Source organism: Pyxicephalus adspersus, chromosome 3 (assembly GCF_032062135.1).
Source record: "Pyxicephalus adspersus chromosome 3, UCB_Pads_2.0, whole genome shotgun sequence".
Taxonomy (NCBI): domain Eukaryota; kingdom Metazoa; phylum Chordata; class Amphibia; order Anura; family Pyxicephalidae; genus Pyxicephalus; species Pyxicephalus adspersus.
Genome location: NC_092860.1, coordinates 76,147,664 through 76,169,935, shown reverse-complemented (window position 1 = coordinate 76,169,935; position 22,272 = coordinate 76,147,664). Strand labels below are relative to the sequence as shown.

Below are 22,272 nucleotides of genomic sequence, written 5' to 3'. Positions count from 1 at the left end.
TCAGATGGTTTTTGCTCATGTCAGATGGATTTTGCATTCCCAAACAAGTCCATTGGGAAAGTAACACTCCCATGAATTAGGTCAAATGTAGGTTAGAAGGAGGTCAACTATAAGTCAAATGCACCTGCCAATAAATTCTGAATGATCTCCAAGCCAATATTCAACTGGTGTCACTGACATAAGCCTACCACCTCATAACCCAAATGCGTAATCATATACTGGCTAGACTGGAAGGGTCCTCCTATAAGAAAATGGGTTCTCTGGCTGCAATTTGTTCTATTTAAAATAGGATGACATTATAGCAGCAAGAGTACACTAGCCTCCATTCTGCAAACCAAGGTCCTGATATATTTGCACTGCAGTCTCAGAGGAATATAAGAAGCCAATAAGTGGATAAACTTACTACTGTTCACCCAAAACTAAATCAAAAACAAAACCAGTGATTTATACTTCATTAAGGTTTGGTACACCAGGAGTTTTGTAATCCCCAATAAAATGTTTATATGACTAAAGGAATTCTAGGGGTCTGATATTTAAATTTTTACATGTCTAAGGCCAGTATTTTGCATTCAACTACCGCATTTGAATCTCAAGATGCTCTCTCTTTTTGCTATACATAGCACATATTCAGCTATGGAAATCGAATTAAAAAAAATAAAGGATAGAGCAATGGATCCATTGATTTGACAGCAGCTCCCAGCAAACATTCTGTTCTATCAAATTGTTCTGCAGGGTCATGTGTAACCAGCCTTTGTTTAGAAATTTGATGGCTGCAAAAGGATTTGGTCCCAGAAACCCAGCCAAATTAACACAGTACTTAAATATAGCATTTACCATGTATGGCAAAGAGCACAATGGAAAAACTCAAATAAGCTTGATTTCAGTATACCTCATTTCTAGGAATGAATGAATTAAACACACACACACACACACATATTTCTGTGTGAATCATGGCTTTAAAGTCTTGTTTCTATTAAGTGTTACACTCTCCTTTTGATACCATTCTTCTCTATTTAACAAGCTTGCAAACTGTATTTATATAGCACCAACATATTATGCAGTGCTAATAATAATAAATAGGGGTTGCAAATGACAGACAGATACAGACAGTAACACAGTATGAGGGGTGGGCGCAGTGGGGGTTTTGAAGAAAACTGAAAAAAATGTCCCATCTGCAATACAAATACTTGTAATCTCTTGTGAGATGTACACTGATCTGTGCATACTTGGTAAGTATATAATGCCACATACGTCATGAGATACGTTTTTCATATCCGTACCCAGAAAAAGACCAGGTGAAGATGCACGTGCCACAGTATGGAAAGGTTAGTGTAGCAGGTAAGTTCATTTTATTGCGGAAGGATAACGCCTGTCCCTTCAGTAATGAACAACCTGCTTGATTGTAATAATCAATTCCACTTTAAATTAAAAGAAAAAAAAATCAATAAAAGAGAAAGAACATGACCCAGAGAACTAGGTAAGTAATGATTCTTATCAGAAAAGCAATTCCTAGGTCTCCATTTGCATGTCAATATGATTTACTGTTTATTTGTTCTTTGACAGTTACCATACCAAAACTAAGTAGTGACAGGGAACAAAACAAAAGCATAAGCGAATACATGCTAAAAGAAAATGTACAGTATATAAAAATTTGACATTGTAAGTATAAAATATTGGTGCAATCACTCTTTTTAGTACACACTGAAAACCATTTGCTTGCTTGTATTATATTTATTGATTTTCAGCCAAGTCACAGTGTGTAGTGTATATTGTAGACAGATGGGTATTTGCTGCCAATAATTAGTCTTCTCTGTATCTTAGGTTAGGAAAAAAAAAATCTGCCTTCATCTGATTTTCTTTTCAACGCTAGATGTCTCTATCCAAAACTAAGGGGGGAAAAAAGTTTTGACTTTACATACGCTTTAGGCCAAATGAATAAAAATGTTGTACTGTAAGCAACCCTAACTGTGCCTTACTTTGCCCTACCTCTGTCACTATCATGTAATGAGGAGAAAATACTGAAAAATATCAACGTATGTGTTATTCCTATATGATTATCTAAATACAATATGGTATATCGGTGCACCTAGGCAGAGTACACATAGACTGATTTTCACTTCTGATCCATTAAAACACAAAAGATGTCCCGTGTACAAATTCTGATCTTGTATTTGAAAAAGAGGATTTATGAGTACAGTGTTTTGGAACATCTGACCAGTTACCCAAACAGAATGCTTGGTAGCGCACTAAACTGGAAACATATCTCCCCCATGTGCACTCATGCTTAAAAGTGTAGCAAATCTAAAGCTCAAGTAATTTTCCAAAATTCACAATTATTTGATAGCAAGCATTTAACCTCAAATACATACTGGAAGATCTAAATAGGAAAAACGTATTTTTTTGCATGAAATAGATTTATATGTGACCTTGCACGTAAGATTATGCAGTCACGTAATGTCCCATTTTAGTAGCAATATAATTGTTCCTAGATATGATTTTCAAAATTTCTCAGAATAAATATTGTGCTCAGCTCTGAATCAACTTTTCCATAACTGTATTCAAGTCACTAACTGAAATGTGTCAACCATAAACTGATTTTTTATAGCCCTGAAATTGCTCTCACTGGATACACACAAGATTACTTTCAAAGAGAAGGTTGCTGACAAAAAAGTACTTCATTTTCTTTTGCTTTATTCGGTTGAGAAAAATGTGCCTGGATCACAGGAAATCTTAGCAGTTTCAGAAAAGGTTTTTTTTGTTTTGATTCTTTTGTTTTATTGCATGACAACAATTCTATTTTCTGAACATTGTATTTCGATCAGTCCTAAGTGGTCACCTATGTCTTGGAGTATTTGACACCCTCAGTGTGTTCCTAGTCAGAAATAAAAAATGTTTGCACAGGGGCATACATAAAAGAAGAAATGGAATAAATAACAAAAATGCAAATGTCATGATACAAATAGCATTAATTTTGCAGTTACAGATTTGTCATTTGGTCTTCATCTATATTAATGTGATCGTCTTACCCAGATATCAGCCTTTGTGGTAATCTGCTTTCCCCCGTAAAGGTTGATCATTTCAGGAGCTCTATATGATAGAGTGGTATACCTGAAAATAAAAAGAAGAAAAGAATTTGTTATTTATAAGCACAGGTTACCAACATGCATAATATTCTTACTAAATTTTATGTAAAGCAATGCCACAGGAGACTATTTTATATACAGGTAGCCAAAAAAGATGATCATATTTAGAAAAAAACATCATACTTTTCATCTTCTGTGGCATTTCATTAAATGTTTTAACCTAAAATAAAAAATAAGACACTAAACTACTAGAAAAGCTTCAAAATGGTCACATCAGAAACTACAATAGGTTAAGAATCCTCAGTTTACCAGTGCTTGGACTTGGTAACTGGCTGCTCAGAAAGCCAACATTGCGTTGTGGGGGAAAGGAGTCAATGTTTCCCATGAAGTACTGACTATATTGCGTTACTTTGGGAGAAGAACACAAATATAAGCAGTAGTGATGGGATGTTGGGCATTGGTCTCTTAAGGCAGACTTTACTGAGATATAACGTAAGCTGCCAATTCTGACCTGGTTCTAAAATATACAACTTGCCTGGTTGGAGTTCTGGTCCTCTTTCTTTATTATCTCCTGAACTACCACCCAGAATGGAGATGCAGCTCACGTTTTATTGCACAACTTGTCACACTGCGTGCTTGTGTCAGATGTGTGACTGAAACTACTGACACCAAAAGACACCTTTACATCCAGACAATTAGTATTCGTGTAATCAGTTCAAACGTGGTACCATTTTTAGCAATTACTCCAAGTATTGTACAACATTACATTATACAGCTATACATTTCCACTTCTTTTTAAATGGTTAAATCCATACTTGCAAATTCAGATGAAGTGTATTGAATGTAAATGTGCAGAGACAATACATGCTTAATAATGTGCTAGTAATTTTATATGTGTTTTTCACCGATTTTCTAACAAATTTTCAAAAGCACAATCAAGTGCATTCACATGCAATCAAGGAACATAAGGTAACTCCTATATGCATGTTCATGCATAAGGATCAGGTTTTACAGTATTTAGGGCTTAAACATATTTTCCAAGTGGAAAAAAATAATGGCTGGGTTCACATCTGTGAGGTAACACATGCATGAGTAGGTGTGATGTGCAGTCTTATCTGGCATAGAATACCAATCCACCCTGCCGACTACTGTGCATCAAGATACACACATTAAAGAAGGAAGTCCATGCAACTATTTTAGCGTGCTTTTGTGTATTAGGCAGCTAATTCGGATGACTGGGCTATTTTAGGCTTGCTCCTACTTTCTGCTGCTTTAAAAGAGCACTCAAAGCCCATCTTTTCAAATCTGCCTACCTGTCTTCTATCTCTTAAAACCCTCACCACTCACCCACCAATCCTATTGAGTGATACATCCCCAATATCCTAGATTGTAAGCTCTTTATCAGTTTGTTTGTCATTTGAAACCTCTATTATGTACAGCGCTGCGTAGTATGTTGGCGCTAAATAACTCCTGTTTATTATTATTATTATTATTATTATTATTATTAATAATAATAATATTAATGCTGTCATTGCACCTCCCTGGCAACTATTTAATGGAGGAGAATTCTGAGTGACTGCACTATTCTGAAATCTTAAAAGATAACTTGCATAATCATTCTGTAAAAAGCGAGGTGCTTTGAGTGACAGTGCCATATCATCTGACTTTAAAGCGCCTTACAACTTCAGAATATTGCTAGGATATTGCTCCTATCAAGCTTAGTCTGGGGTTTTTTAGAATGGAACAGCAAGAAAAATGAAAGCCATCATTAACCAGATTATCTGCTAGTTGCCGGGGTGTTTTTATGAACCCCTCCTGCTTCATTATTTTGACACACTATTAAAGTCTCCTTATTCATAACCGTGAGCAAAGCATGTTTTTTTTTTTTTTGTTTTGTTTTTGAGTCAAACTTTTTTTTTACTAGGAAAATTTTCTATATCAAAGTCAAAATCAAAGCATAATGTTACACTACATATTCATAAAATTAGTGGAATTTAACAACCATTTATATTTATTTAGGCCCAGAACGGTTGAGGTATTCTGCTGCATAAATACCTACTTTACTGATTCATGAAACCAAAGCCATTTAGCTTTTAATAACTACTATTAAAAAAAACAGATACAGAAAAGAAAGATGGATTAAAAAACAAAACAGACACCATACAGACAAGTAGGAAAACTAAGTATTAACTCTTCCTTAATGAATGAAAACTTTAAAAGAAGGTTGAACCTGGACTTTACATTTAAATCCCCATAAATGCAATTTATATGCATAATACACATGTTGGATACACATACATAATACAGAAAATTAACTAAATAAAGAGTCATACACAAAAATAAACAAAGCTATAGTCATTTGGAAACTCAATAGCATTTAGTGGCAGTATTATTGAGCTTGTTCTTTTATCAGCAGGTACTCCCTCAGGGCAATTATTGTAGCTGTGCAAACTAGCTGGTACAGCCAACTGCTATGCCACATAACAAGGTCAAATTTCTGTTAGTGAGTTCACACTTTTTTTATTTGCATTTTCTAAACCCATAACAAAAACATATTTGGTTGCTGATTACTAGTTCATACTTATTTTCATTTAAAAGGAGTTTGAAACATGTTTACAAACTGATGAACCTTGCAGCTTAGTGTGACTGTGCACACATGAATAAGGAATTCAAGAGCAGATGTAATCTATTAGGCAGCATGAGCTTTGGTACAGCCAGGGAGTTTGTGATTTCACAACCAAAAATAGTGAAAGCTCATAGAAGTCTGTGGTCTGTACAGTAACCAAAGCTACACACAAGTAACATATGTGCAAATACGTGGGAAGTACTGGGTATTTAGATATGACATCATCCATGCCAACCCAAAATGTAAATCAAAAGTGATCCTGCAAATAGAAAATATGGCGTACACTAATCTTGTCTCTTTAGGTCATGCATATATTGGACTACAAGTAATATCAATTCAGTTAACTACAGTTTTTGGAGGGATCTCTTTTATGAGATTCCGATTCGGTTAGTAAACAAGTAATGGAGGATCACGTCTCTGTAACGGACATGTACACGCTATGATTCCTTATATCAGTTATCATACCATGGTGCATTTATCCACCTGAATTGTCAGCCCTCTAAAAATTTAGAACCCGAACAAAATGTTGCCATCCTACTTATTTACTACTGCCTGACTTTTATAAGATCAGAATCTTTCAAAACACATTCCAGTGCGCGGGTTGTTAGACTGTGTACACACGTAAGATTTTTGTCACTGGGAAAGTGTCTTTCCCGATCCTTTCCAACGACTAAAAACTGAAAGGTGCATGAACAAGCGCCATTCTATTCTATGGAGAGGGGAGGAGGGACTGCATTGCTGTCATTTATCATTCGTCATTCATGGATCCGACAGGACGAATCCATTAATGACATTGGACAGCTGCTGTACACGTCATATTCTTTTCGATACTAGTCCTGAAGCGATTGTACGAAAATCACCTGACGCGTGCATGTAGCCTTAAACCTTTGTTTGCTTATAGAGCTACAAGCACCACAGGTACCAGATAGCTGATCCCACACTGGGCTCTGGCTTCTCTCACCAGTTACAATGTTACTACTTGACTTAGTAAAGCTTTGCTACAAATATGACATGTAAAAGTAAGTAAAAAGTTTCCATTTAGAAGCAGTTGACCAATGTTCACTGTATATGAATAACATTTGTTTGAAGGCTATTGTGTCCATTGTTGCATGACTGGGATTCCACTCAGATTAAGGAATGTGAAATCCACTTTTAAGTTACACTTAACGGTGCCTTGTATTTGTACTTTATGAAAAGTCAACATATAAAGAAGTCCTGTTATCTTTATTGTGCCCTAAGGACTGCAAATGTTGTTCACTTACTTTTTAATTTCCTCTTCTACAATGTTTACTCCATCTCTTTGAGGGTTCAGAAATCTGTTTGTTGCACTACCAAAGTCACATAGCACATAATTCCCGCTGTCATTTAACAGAATGTTCTCAACCTTGAAAACAAGAAAAACAAATCTCATATGCTGCTGGACACCAATGATAACCTATTTTGAATAATTACTAAAAAGTGCTAATAATAATAATATTATGATTCATTAATGTGTAGTATAAAATGACAATATTTTGTAACGTAGGTTTACCAAGAACCAAATGTGATATAAAATATGGTGGGATTTACCATTTAATTACAAATGTTACACATCTTTAAAGCTAAACTCTACACAGATTAAAAAGACACACACTAAAGCAGCTCTGTAATCATCACAAAGAGACAGACGAGACTGTCCAAGCTGAAGAACTGCCAGATATCAAAAGATAGCTGAGGGGATCCAAACCAAAGAGCAGGCTGTGTACAGAACATCCAAGGAGCATCTGAGAGTAATGGATGCCAGGAGAACAGTGGAATGAGGCAAGTATTCCTGTTACCCCTAGACAACAGTCAACAAGTATTTAAACCTTTCAATAAGGAATTACGGGGCCATGGAAGTAGTAATGTTTCGGCTATGCCAGAATACAGTTTAAAATACATTTAAAGTAAATACAGGCAAGAAAATTTTGAAATTGGTAAATATATGTACGTTTAGCTGCAACCCTGCAATAGGCAGTAAGTTATGTTACCAGAAATCCCAAATTCTACAACCTAACCTGAATGAAGCAGCAAAGTATTTTAAGCCTTAAGTGTGAGCAAGGGTGGACAGATACGTCAGAGGAAGCAAGATAGCAGGGAAGAAGTCATGTAGCCTTTCAAAATGGCCAATAATTGCTGCAAGGCAACCTAATGCAGATCTTGTCCATCTGCCCTGTTTTACAGTAAAGTCCCCAACCCTGCTAACCATCTAGGTTAGGTTGCAGTATTTAAATAGTATCTGAGCTTCATGAAACAGGCCCAGCTGAAATATGCCTCTTTTCTTTTTCTTTGTGTCATGGTAAAATTAGTAAGGAATTTTGCTAGAAAAGGCAAAATGTAAAAATCATGTGTCTTGGTCCCTCTTTTTCATGGCCTATGTTTGAAAGCAGAGTAACAGCAGACAAGGTGGCATGTCTGACCAGGTATAAATGGAAAACCTCAGTAATGGGTTTTTGTTTGGTGCCTACCAAGTTGCACAGTACTATTCAGCTACACTGCACAACTACTGTAGATGGAATGTGGAGGTGATGCAAATGATGACAGTTTGTGCAATTTCTATCTGACTGTGAATCTACAGGGGCAGCAATTGTACTTTAAATAGACATACATTTATCCTTTAATTTAAAAGGTCACACTGGAGTTCTGGGAAAATAAAAACATCCATATTTAGAATTTAGGAATGTCTGATTTTCCTAATGTTTCAATTCAAGTTTTACATTTTCCCATACTTCAGTGGTTACTTATTTTTAATTGTCAAAACAGACATATATGCGCACATATATACATTTACACACACACACAAATGTTTCTGATAAGTGTCATGTGTAGTGATGTATAAAAAACTGAATAAATAAAAATGTAAAAAAAAAAAAGAGCAAGAAAACTACCTTTAGATCTCGATGCACAATTGGAGTTTTGCACTGATGAAGTCTTGCAACTGCTTCACATGTGTCACAGAATATCCTCAAAACCTCTGCCTCTGTAAACCCAGACTGCAGCCTCTGATTCATCTGATTGACAACTTGTCCAGCTAGAAATTAAATTTAAACAGTACAGTCCATTTTCACAAATCCAAAAGTCTGTGTCAGTTTTATTTTTAAAGAGCAACAACACACAAAAACCTACATTAAGTTTCTGCCAGGGACTTGGGATTCTAATGGCAACAACTCTGCACCTGAATGCACAGGCTACCTGTTTTCCAGAGTAGAGGTGAGAGGAAGAATTGATGGGATAGTGTCAGATGGGGTAGTGACGCCAATGGTGGTGAAAGTGAAGGGGACCCTGTAGGAATAGTGGTTGTCAGCATGGGGGAGTGGGTGTAAGGAATGGTTAAGTAGGCATTGAGATGGGAGTATGTGCAAGCAGGGCAATAGTGGGATGGTTACTTGCTTGCAGAGCGCAGAGTGGATTGTTTGGGATGTAGTGAGTGGGGGAGTGGGTGTGGAGTAAGAGAATGGTTGAGTAGGGATTGGCATGGGAGTGTGTGCACGTACCACATTAGCAGAATGGTTACTTGCTTGCAGAGTGGTGACAGTGGATTGGTTGGGTTGTACGGTTTGCAGAGTGGGGTGAGGGGGGTTTATCTACTGGCAAATGGGGTGAAAGCAGGAAAGGGAGATGGGAGTAGAGTATAGGAAATGGATGAAGGATGTCGTTCTTCCAGAGGGGTGCTGGCAAATGGAGAAATGTAAAATTAAGAGTATATTGGCAGTTAATGGGGGAAGGGGGGGTCCATTTGGGGCAAGCTTGGCACAATGGAAATCCTAAAGGGTATGTAGCCTCTACCTAACAACATATTTTGGTATATCATTTTGAAAGTGTTTTGTAATATTTGATAGTTTTTCCATGAATCTTGTGAGCCAATAACTTTGTAAGTTCTACGTCTTTGTACAGAATGTGCAATACAGATGAGGAGGCAGGGGGTGATAGGGAAAGGTGTGTGTTGTTTGTAAAGTAACAGAAAAGAAGAAGGCAGGGCTGACACAATGTGCATGATTTATTAAAGATCACCAGGACTGGGGAAGATAGAATATCATGGGAGAACCTGGGTGATCCAGTAAGCCTGGAATGGATTCTAAAAATCAATTGCTATTAGCCAGCAAATATTTTCAATCCTGGACCGGATCAATTCCAGGTTTTATAAATCACCCAGGATCTCTGATAATAGTCTATATTCTCCAGTCTTAGAGAACTTTAATAAATCAGGCCCCATGTCCTTAGGAATTCAGGGCAGACAATGCAACTTGTTGTGTTGTCATGTCAAAAGGTGAAAGTTTGGCACATTCACATCTACTTTTCTTTCTTTTCATCATGCTTAAGAAATCAAACGTGAATGTATTGCCAGGATGTACTATGTTGTTTTCTTTTTGCCGTGACTTATTTGTTAAAGACAATAGAGCAGTTTTTCGATTTACTTTTTTTTTTTTTAAACACAAGCTCTGTGATTGATTATTTAATGGAAGCAGGAAGACATATTAAACCCAATTCCATTTTTTTTTCTATTAAACAAGTTTTGCCAGGATGAAATCCAGGCAGTTTGTAAATGATTCTCAAAATAAAAATAGGGTAATTGCCTACATACTACAAAATGATTAGCACTTCTGTTTTTTTTTTATAAACTAAATGAAATGTGGGCCCATTTGGCAAAGATAATTAAAGTAGTTAATTACAGTGAAAGAAAATATAGAAAACAAAGTGATACATTCCATCTCAGAATAACACAAAATAAACAATGCAAATCTTGGTTCTAAGATACAAAACTTTCCCAAGTAAATTTGATCGTCATACAATCTGTTATAGAACGTAGGCTAAGAAGAAGTTTTATGGTATTTTATGCAAAGTATATAAAAAACTATATGGTGCGGTACAGTTATCAAACTCTCCCAGATGCCTGGAAGAAACAGTTCATAGGAATATTAAAGAAATATTCCAGACAAGGAATATTGAGCATCTAAATGGATGGTACATTAGTATTGATCATGTGATTATGCTAGGTAGACTTAACACTCAATAGCACATAAGAAGGTAGGTATAAAAATAGGTTGTCTAAAAGTTGTCCTTGCAAAGCTTATTATAGGAAAAATGTCTTGTCATATAGGGCAAATATGCAAAGAATTCTGATGTTCTTGCCTTCTAATGTGCCTCCTTCCAGCGGTCACAGGTTCAAGGTTGTGGTCACTGCCCCACTCAATGCCATCTACCCTGCATGCTACTTCAGGTTTCACAACACTCATGTTAAGCCATGGACACCCACAATACACTACCCCCCTGTACTTGGCTTTACTCTTGTTGAAAGTGAGTTGGGATAGACACTATATAATGCATTCTTTGCACAGTGTACATGCATTTTTTTTGTTAAAGATCATACAAGTTGTTTGAGCATAAGTGTAAAATAAGTGTGAAAATAATTAAATAATTACCTCTACAATATTCCATTAGGATTAGGATCTCCCATACATTATCATTGGTAGAGTTAATGGCACAGTCTATATATCCAACAATATTTTTATGTCCAGACAGTTCTTTCTGAAAAATAAAATGAATACATATTACATCAGGTTAGATAAAAACATTGAATCTGAAATCTTTGAAAAAGAAAGACAATCTTTAATGATATTTGACCAGAGTTGCCCGCCCCTATGTCGATCAGTGTTATTTGTTTATACTGGAGAAACTGATGTTTCAGGATCCTTCCAGCAATGGCTTAGACATTTAGTCATACTAATCAAATTGAAGTGGGTGAGCTGATAAATAAGGGAGCCAGAGAAACATTTCCCAGTAAGGATAAGTATTTCAACACTTGTTTTATTTTTCTTCTACTGTTCATAGAGAAGTAAGGTAGAAACGGTATAAGTCCAGTTTATATTAAAAATATCACTTTATATGGGTGAACTCTCGGCTACAAAAAAGTAGAGAGGTGCAACAGAGCTGAGCTTATATCCATAACTTTGATTCAGCAATCCACTCATCTGAATGTTCTACTCCAAGCATTACCTCCCCTGGTCACACAGCAGCCACTGCCATCAGTATAAAGATTGAAGAAAATTGTAAGGATACAAAAAAACAAAGACAACAGAGATAATGGGCATTGCATCGAAAGGAATGCTTATATATTCTTTTAATAGCATAACTAAAATGTGATTTTCTTGTGTATGTAATTCCAGGGCAGCTAATTCAGATGATTATTAGAGATACCTGGTTTGCCATTTCAAAACTCAATTGTTTAGCCCGGAATCGGTCCTCTACCTTTGCAGCAATTCAAGTGATAGTCAGCATTTTACTGTCCTTTGTTCATAGGCTGCAAAATATTTTTAACATGCTGACAATTTTCTGCATTTACTAATAATTCCCTTAACTACCTCTATGTAAAGAAAACAATCTTTCTCAACTAATGAATCATATTGCAGTTTCATCATCTTCGCAAAGGATGAATCAAGTTCAAAGATATGAGAGATACGCTTTCCTGCTTTTTAATTTGAATAATAATCAAATAATTGCTATGCATTTTTATAATATCATTATGCAATTTGTGGATACACTAGGTAATGAAAGCTTTGTAAAAATCAAATATTTAATGCACAAATCCGCACAAAAGAAGGAAAAAAATAGGAACACATTCTTCTCCAATGACATCAGTCAGTAAGTAATTCGTTTTACTTTCAGTCTCCAGGAAATATACTGTACACTGTTGACTTTCACATGAGTGGTAGACAGAAAGAGAATTTTAGGAAAACACATATATATCAGCCTGATGGATGTGTTAGCCTTTAATAAAGAAACAAACATTCCAACATAATTTCCAGGACAGACAAACTAAAACAGAGAAATAAGGAGCCATAAAGACCAATGGTGCCCTTCAAATGTTTTGCACAATAGAGCTAATGTTAGAATATCCATGTAATATTGATCCAAATGCAACTGGCTTTTCATGGTTCCCTTTAGTGTAAGATTTTTTTTGTTATCTGATCCCAAATCTCATGTCACTGTCCTGTCATAGACTGGGATGGGGAGGTGATGTCCAAGTAGATTAGTTTCCCTAGGCTCACATAGGGTTATGTTGTGTGGCAGATCATGTAAAAATAAGGACTGCATTGACAGAAATATAAACTATTTTGGCTGGTAAAACAGCTCCTATATAAATATTTATTCTATTTACTCTATTTTCTGGTAATCAGCTTTAACGTAACCCATAAACAAAAATATAATATATTGCAGCTTAACGGTGCTTGAATAAGGTTACTGCGTTAGTTTTCTATGTACAGTCTTTTCTCTCTTTTTTTCTCCAGGTAATCCTGTTGGATGGCATTATCTCCTACAGGACAGGAGAATCTTAGTTCCAGTACTAGGAGGGAGCTGCACAAGATGCACAACATGGAAAGAAAAGAAATGTTTATGTGTTGGCAAACATATCAACTTGCAGTTAAAATACATTTATTTAAACATGTCTGTTTACCAAATGAGTTTTATTGCCGTCTACAAAGGAAAAAAAAATATATACTTTTTAAGCTAACTAGAAACTAATCGTTTCCCTTTGGGTGGAAGCACCTGCCTCTTACAGCACTAAGATCTTCATGCATGACTTTATTGTATCGAGTAATTAACAACAACAAAGACAATCATTCTTGCTGTGTACATGATATTTGTGAAGCAACACAAAAAAAAAAAAAAAAAAAACATGATTCCTGCGGTCAATGTGGCTGAAGTAGGCAGATAAAGCTGGGGAACCCTGTCCAAGATACAAGTCAATGAAGTTTAAGTTTGGGCCACTAGGCTTTCAACTCCACCTGTGACAGAAATGGTCCGGTCACTGCTGTCATGGAGTCTCATGTTCCTCTATACTTAGAAGTTCTAGGTATTTCCAAGGGAGTGATTTTGGATGTTATATGTATGTGTGTGTATGTGTCTCTGGACCCGAAGAGTGCCGCATTTTCCAAAATTCCGAATTTTTTACGGTTATATATGCTGTATTTATTTAACAGAAAATGACTACCTGTACAGTTTTTTAAATGGATGCTGAATCCATAATAGGGATATACAGCAGCAAATAAATGGAAAGGAATGAGCAGGAAAGCATGTGCAAGCAAAACCCAACAGCTGATTCTGGAGTACAGCGCCATCAAAACATAAACGGCACCTCCAGAAAACTGTGTAAATTTGAAAATGCGCTTCGAAATCTATGCTGGAAACCTGAAGGAACAGTATTATCAATGGCTGGATTTTTGAATGTCAACCTATATATATATATATATATATATATATATATATATATATATATACACACTGCATCAATAACATCTCTATGAATGTATTACAAGTGATGTTGTTACCCATGCTGTCAGTTTTCCAGCAGATATAAAAAAAAATGTGAGCTTACCAAAATCACTTACTGACAATTTTGTTTATTCATTCAGAGAGTCTATCGTACACAAATTGTTACTGCACACAGATGTAAAATGTACAGGCGGTGGATCTGTTCTTAATGCCCTAACCAATCAATTATATTCTTTTATTAATTCCCCCTTATTACATTCAAAGTAGTAAAAATGTGTCAGCAACAAGAAAACCTTTTACTTAAAGTTATCTATAAAAAAAAAAAAAAACTGCTGTATTTTCGTAGGGTTTAACTACATCAAAATGCATTTTTGTGTTTAAGGAGCCCTTTCATATAAAAATCTGGTGAACCAAACTATTTCAACCATGGTGAGATGCAAACATTGTGGTTAGGGTTTAAAGAGGAAGAAGATTTACAGAGTAAACCGGAATTAAATGGGGAGTTTTTGTAAAACAAATAAACAGGATTTTCTAAACTATTATTATCATGCTGACAAAGTTCAAATAACATTTATTGCTTACAAAGTCTAAGAAGAAGTTTTCACTGGTTTTCCCCAAACTGAGCAGCCCTTAAGGAAACATTTTCATAGAATAACACATAGCAAGACCTGACAACATAAATATACACTTGCAAGACATTCTACAAGATTCATTTTGCAAGTCTACTATCGTATGTCTGAACATACAACATAAATTAAGGAGTGTGAATCAGTGAATTGAAATAGTAGGTTTGTCCAGTATTCGGTTATTATAATGTCTCTGCAAAGAATGTTTTGCTACTGTTAGTCTACACCAAGTTTACAAAGCAGTATTATCTAATAAACAAAAAGGTGTTCTATGTAGCTATGGTGGTTAACAGTGAGTAAATTTAAGAAAGGGAGGATGAAACTGTCCAAAACAAGTAATAATAAATTATAGTAATTGTCTTATACACTGTAGAGGTATTGCGCTTAGCAGCAATTCAAGTTTTTCCCTTAGGTGTTTTTTAAACTTAAGCTCCTTAGAGCTCCAAGCTTTTGGCTCTTTTTACAATTGTTTTTTTAAGGGGTAATGCGGTATTGTTATGCAGAACAGCACCAACTCAGAAAACACTTTAAAGTCAAAACCATTTTTTTTTTTTTGATAGTTCAAGGTAGGGTAAGAATCCCTGGAAAGTTTTGTGACCATCCGTGTCCTTGTTGGGGAAGAATTACTCTTGTTTATTTCTGCTAACTATTGTCACCAGGACTGAACCAGAAAAAAAGTAAAGTTGTTACCAGCAAGAATAGAGGATACATTTCCTTCTGGGGGCTTGTGTTCTCCTGACAACAGTTTAAACGGAGTGTCCTCACTTTGGAAAAATCCTTCCTTTCAACACCTATTGTGTCAGCATGGATAGTAAAGTTAAAGCTCCCCAATGCTTAAAAAAAAATCTGAGTTTACCTTTTTCTCTACTCTTCACTAATTTACCAATTTTGACTTTAAATATACTTAAATCTGTGGGCTTCTAAGAAAGAGATGCATCACCTTGACGTTGACTTTCAAATATGGCCAAGAAGGTGAAAGTTGAGATGGTTTTAGTGTGGGCAATATTTTACGGATACACTGGCTACTACATGATCCAATAATGAAAAAAGAGAGGTGCACAAAGTTTTGGGGATTCTGAAGTGTTCAGTGGCTGCTATATAGCCATTTAGTTGAAATAAAGAGGCTCAGAGATTTACTTTAATGACCACAAAAGATCTGCAACACAAAGCAAAATACACATATAAGTAAACTGTATCAGCACAAAAAGCTTTCTTCACGTGGGTCAGCATTATTTCACAAAATGTACATATATCATGTTTTTTTAATCAAATTATCTGTATTGTTGGGGAATCAAAATATTTTATAATATGCTATAAAGTGAGGACAAGATGTTATGTATGGATATACAAAGATGTGCACAAATAAGAACACACACACAGATTATATATCAGTGGTATATATGGAGATATACAAAGCATAACAAGAAACAAGGTGCCTAGCATTCAAATAATATTTATCTACATCTAAACATAGGCAGTAATGGTTACCATGGCTCATTTTCACAACAACTATATTAAAACACACACACACACACACACACACACACACTAATATGCATTTTGATACGTTAGGTGTGATTTTTTTTTTTTTTTTTTTTTGGAGCTGCCTTAAAAGTAAATAATGGTAAGTTTAGTTTTACAGAAAAAGCAAAAATTAAACATGTATGGACAAGTGACAATTGCAAAAACCTTGGCAACTGTATAAATAAAATAGAATTTATAAAGGAAATGCTTCAATAACCATGTGCGTTTTCTACCCTACTGGATGACCTAACAACATGCACATGGTCACATGGACGTTACAGTTTCCAGTTAGCAAAGTTGGATGCTTTTAGAAAATATGTGCTAACACTGCAGTTACTAACAACTCAGTTTGGCAAGTCTCTGTAACTGCATTCCACACAGACTGAGAAAAGACTGGATAGAATATACTACAACAAAAAAATATGTTATATTTTATAAGGTATTGTAACAGTGGAGCATAGTTTGAGCAAAAATGTAAACATCAATATTTTAATGATCAAGCAATGCTGCACAGCTTCTCTTTCAGGTCAGAAACTAGAATGAAGCTCAGGAAAAAAAAGGTAAGGTGTTATTGTGGGGGGGGGGGGGGGCAATGGGATGGGGAAGAAGTATAGGAGGTTACAGAACAAAACGCAAAAAATGATGGAATCAGCCCTTCTCCCATTCAAGAACCGGTGCTAATTCTGTGGCAGTGAAGATCACTAGAAACATTTTTTTTGCCCTGGAATTGGTATGAACCTGCAGGAGAAAATGGCAACTCCTGTCAGAGGGTTGTAAAACAAAAGTTTTTGCATTGTAAAAGATTTTGCTAAAAACATCTTTATTGCCACCACTGTCCATTGAGGAGAGAGGTCACCCAAGAATAAGAAAACCTAAGCTAGGATAAGCCAAACTAAGCCAGTAATTGGCTGAGTATCCTGGTTGCAAAGTGTAGAAGAAAACCAATAGCTAAACCAAAACACATATCCTTTGACAATCAAGAGTTATATATATATATATATATATATATATATATATATATATATATATATANNNCTGGTTGCAAAGTGTAGAAGAAAACCAATAGCTAAACCAAAACACATATCCTTTGACAATCAAGAGTTATATATATATATATATATATATATATACATACATACATACACACACACACACACACACATACACATATACACCGGTATATATATATAAATAATCAATTGTGCTTCTAGCCTAGCCATCTCCCTGTATTTCACTTTAAATTGGTCTTAGTATATATTTCATAGAACTATTGCAAACTTCTCTGAGGAAAATGCAGAGAAGAAGCTCAGATTAAATCAAGTAAAACTAACAATAAAATTGTTCATACATGAAAAAAAATGTCTATTTAAAAAAAAACATGAACTTTCCTTATATAGGCTCTGTAGTCAGACAAGTTAACCTGAACATAAATGGTAATATTGCTTTCAAGAACACGCTGCCATCTGATGCCAATGCAGTTCTCTGAAGTCAGACAGTTCATCCATAATCCTGCAGCCTTAAACACAACTAGACTGGCAGTAAAAATGAACTGAACTACCTCAGAACTGCTGTATAGACCAAATAGCTAAACTACAGCACATCCCTACTACTGGTTAGTACTAGTACAGTGTATATTGTTGGTTGTCACCTAACTGATCTACACAATATTCACATCCTTGCCAGCCCAGGTAGGTTCATGACTGACCTGGTGCAATGGTTCACTAAGTACTGGTACATAATATGGTCTCTCAAAAGTATTAAAAGCAGAACAAGGTCAAAAAAAATAAATACATTACTAAAATGCATGTATGTGAATGGTTTTACTTTTATTAATGCTGCTCTGCATTATTTTTGCATTATTATTTAGAGGTCTTGGTATCTGCCTACTTTTTCTTCAAGTGACCTCAGAACTACGCTAAGTTTAGACAGGTAGTGAGGTTGTGGTATGTTTATCACTTTCTGATGCCTGCAGGCAGTACCCACTGTTGAGACTGCATCTAGTGTCCCACCCACAACCACCCATAGAAAATGAATAGAGTGCTAGTGAGAAGATCAGTGACTCTAAATGTTAAAATGCTGGGTCATTAAGAACCAGCAAAGCGGCTAAAGAAGGCAAATGACTGCAAGGTGTCAACCACCAGGAGACCCCAAACACTGCCTGTAACTCCTTTCCACAATGAAGGAAATTCAACAAAACGTCCCTCTAACTACATCTTTCTATATTACTAGCTATAATTCTGCACTTATCTAGCATGAAACCTGGGGGTTAAAAAAAGGCATTCCTTGTACAGAAACTATTTATGGTTAAATCTATTTTTATTCATAAATTTATATATGAATGGCAGCAAATATACAGGCATACTAAATCTAAAAAGTGAAATCAAACTTCTCATTGAGAAGATTTGAAAAAGAGAAAACAATGGAAAAATAGACCATGGGTCACATAATACTACATCACACAATTAATAAGGAATGTGCCATGTCTGGCAAGGACGACCTTATTAAACGATAAATCGAGTAAAAGTCACACCAGTCTTGGCTAAGAATTACAAGAAAGAGTTTCCAGCCATATCAGTCATGGTGACCAAGGTACCAGTATCAAGGTACCAAATCAGCCTGCTTGTCTACCTACTGCTTTGAGTTCATCCATTCTCATACTACTATTACCACATTTTCCTATAATGTTAAGGACGGGGCTGTGCTGCTTTTCCAAAGAATAGGTCTAAGTTTTTCAGCAGCTGCTAGTAAATGACAATATACATTTTTTCTAAAATGCTAATGTTAAATTAGACCACATCTGGAGAGGGATACCATAGTTCATTGAATATGGTTTATTAAAGCTTTCTAAGGCTGGAAAGGATACACTTTCATAAGTAAACTTGGGTGATCCAACAAACCTGGAATGGGTCTGGTCCAGCACTTAAAAGAATTGCTAACAAATAGCAAATGACTTTGAAAGAAATCCATTCCAGGTTTGCTGGATCACCCAAGCTCACTTCTCATCTCATTAACAAAACCAGAAACAACCTAGGCCTGCAGACCAGTTCCATTAAAAAACAACACCCACCTAAAATACTTGGATAGCTTCTTTTAAATATTAAATACAAATTCTCTTCTTTTTTTTTTGATTTACAACCCTTTTTTGTAACCAGCGATAGAGGAATATATATCAGGGGATCAGTGTGTCTCTAACCTGACTTATAGTGAACGATGGTAAACATACAAAGAATGCTTAAACTTCACAAAAAAGAGGGGCATACTTTAAATACATTTTGTTACTTGGAAAAACGATCTTGGGTTCGGGTTTATTAGGAAACCCAGAAGATCACATTATAAGAGTAATCCAGAGTCCCAATTTCACAAATATATTAACACAAACAAAATATAAAAGCCTGCACAATGTTCACTGTAGCTCACAGTATTTGACATATTCACTAAAAAATTCATATAGAAAATTTTTCAGACAGAAAAAAACTGACATGTTTCACAATGAAAGGAGTTTATTCATCTGTGATAGAATCTATGATTACACTCTTTTTAGAATGGGATGCATCAGATCTTTTCTTTAATCTAGCCATGCTTTGAGGACAATGGCAAGCTAATACTATTTTAAAAAGGTATTGATGGACAGCAAAATAATTAAACCCTTAGAGTGCCTACATTGTGTTTTTGTACACAGGCTGCCACAGAGGTTCAAACATAGTCATTGTTACCTGGAACAGGTTTTGAAACACCCATGATAAATGTTCCTTAAAGCAAAATTACCATGTCCTAAATCCTTACAGCTCAACTGAGTGTTAGCCTTTGACTGCCCTACAATAATAGTTACAAAGGGCTGTAATCTGGTTTAAGAAAATTTATAACAAACCAGAAATTTTAGGATTACAGTCTGATGAAAACAAGCATTCCCTAACTCATGTTGCATTTCAGTTCTGGGGCAGTAATGCGAATTAAGGCCACACCTGGGCCTAATGTATTCCACGCAATTTAGAAACCGGCAATTACACCAATGCATTAAATGTTTATCACAACACATTCATACCTGGTACACCATGCAGAAAATTAAAAAGTATTTAAGTTTTAGAAAAGCAAAGTTAGCAAAACATATCCTAAGAATCTATGACTTGTGCGTGTAAGTTACTGGTCCAGTGTCAATGCTCGCTAAAATTCTAATTCCTCATTCTGACACTGTACTCTCCACCCATGGACATACCTCCACTTGTTGCTGAATAGCATGGAAGGGTAAATGTGTGTGTGTTAGACATTTGTTTCATAGGGGTCCCTTTAACCCTGTACTTCGAGGATGATGTATATGGAAAAAGAATATACTGGTTTAATTTTTTGTTTATGATGCTACTAATATTACATTTTAAATAAATAAATAAAAATTCCCAAAGATGTAACAGTAAATCATGGGATAACATTTAAAATGTATTTGGGGATATAGTTTAGATGCTCTAAAGCTTTTGAGGGTTAAGTGCAATTGATTTCAAAAGCTGCAAGACAGCTCTACAACACCAACCTCTCACTGATGAAAGACCTTCAGATACTTTCTCTGAATGTTGCATTAACAATGAATAATTCATGCAATTTTATTTATTCTGTACTGCAATAAAAAAGAAAAGACTACTATTTTTAAATGTCCTCTAAAATGTGATGGTGCACTGATGATAATGTCTAAGAGGCTTAAATCTTTGAAGCAATAACAGCAGAGTTCATAGTAGGAGGTTCACTGTTTGGAAAGAGAAACAGACTTTAAAAGAAATGAACTGCCCACTATCCAAAATAATAAAAAGTTGTACCTCCAGGGAAAAAATGTCCCACTATAGTTCCTGGTTATGTTCCAAGTCATACTGGAGAATTTCCCCACCTACTACAAAAATACAGCTTGATAATGCTTTCTTCCAGAGCAGCTTCCATCAAAATGAAGAACTGCCTTACATAAGCAAAACCATTTTCCCTCATCAGCAAGAGACAGTATAGGTCGAGACTAAAACAAAACAAAAAAAACATCTTTTTTCTCAATAGACTCCCATATATAATATATATTGTGAGAAAGGGCAGGGTTTTGTGTTGACTAGGACAAAAAGTGAGGGCCTTGAGCTTAGTCAAGAATTCAAGGCCTTCTCCAGGCACACATGAATCACTTCAAAAGCAACCAATACTTGATGTCATGATTTCTTTATTTTAAAAGTATTAATAGTGTACACAAAAGGTGCCCAACCTATGGCCTATGGATCTGCCAGTTCCGGCCCTCTGGTCATTCCCTCTCTGCTTGTTGTCTTGAGGGGGGGCAGTCTTGAGCTGCCAGTAGATGGAGCTTCCTGAGCATGCCCAGTGTAAGCTCCCTAAGAGTGGGCGTGTACTATAAGACCTGGCAATCAGCTGTGGCTGCTCCCTGCCCACCTTGTACTGTGAGATAATCCTAGCGATAATCCTAGTGTAAACCTTTATATCTCCTACATCCAGTATCAAAAAATTTGAAATTGTCAGGGTACACAGTGGACCCTGTGAGATGGTACTAAACCAAGTTGTCAAATACTGTGTCACAGACATAAAATCCTAATAACAATCAGGGTTTTTTCACATTTACACATTAAGGAGGACTATTTCAAAACCAGGGTCCCCAAATTGCGTTTGCATGTAAGGGACCCCCGGGGGCCACTTCCATGGCAACGAGCATTAGGTTACCTGTCAATTTTCTTTGTTCTGTGGTGCCCCAAATATTTACTTGCTCATTTACAAATCTTCAAGGCTGCATTCAGGTTGGTGGTGAGGTTGTGGTGCGGTTACCCCTTCCTCATGACATGGAACCTTGGCTCGAGGAGACGCTCAGTACTGTTCACTACCGCCTGGAGTCAAATACGCAGAAGCTGCAGGGTGAGGGACTGAGCAGCTGGCGGGGTGCCTGTTACACATAGCTGGCCACTTACCGCATGTGAACCCCAATTTCTCTAGAACAGAGGGATGTTGGCAACTGGAAATATGGAAGCCAGTAGAAAACTCCTTTTGCTCCCCCCTTCTTTCCCTATTAAAATGTTATACGCATCTTATCATGCTACCCTGACACACATAGCTATCCCCCTACTCTCTTTGAACCCCAATTTCTCTGTAAGAAAAGGAA

The 22,272-nt window shown here is 36.0% G+C and overlaps 1 protein-coding gene across 1 annotated transcript in view; it reads right to left on the bottom strand.

Annotated features, from left to right (window-relative positions):
* The window catches only part of BMP2K (BMP2 inducible kinase), an 87,853-nt gene that overhangs the window by 23,841 nt on the left and 41,740 nt on the right, over positions 1-22,272 (bottom strand). Inside the window, exons 3-6 of the mRNA XM_072405291.1 lie at positions 11,148-11,253; positions 8,616-8,758; positions 6,972-7,093; positions 3,027-3,108 (exon numbers count right to left, since the gene is read on the bottom strand). Coding sequence (XP_072261392.1) covers positions 3,027-3,108; positions 6,972-7,093; positions 8,616-8,758; positions 11,148-11,253 — 453 coding nt within the window. The remainder of the gene's footprint in view (positions 1-3,026; positions 3,109-6,971; positions 7,094-8,615; positions 8,759-11,147; positions 11,254-22,272) is intronic.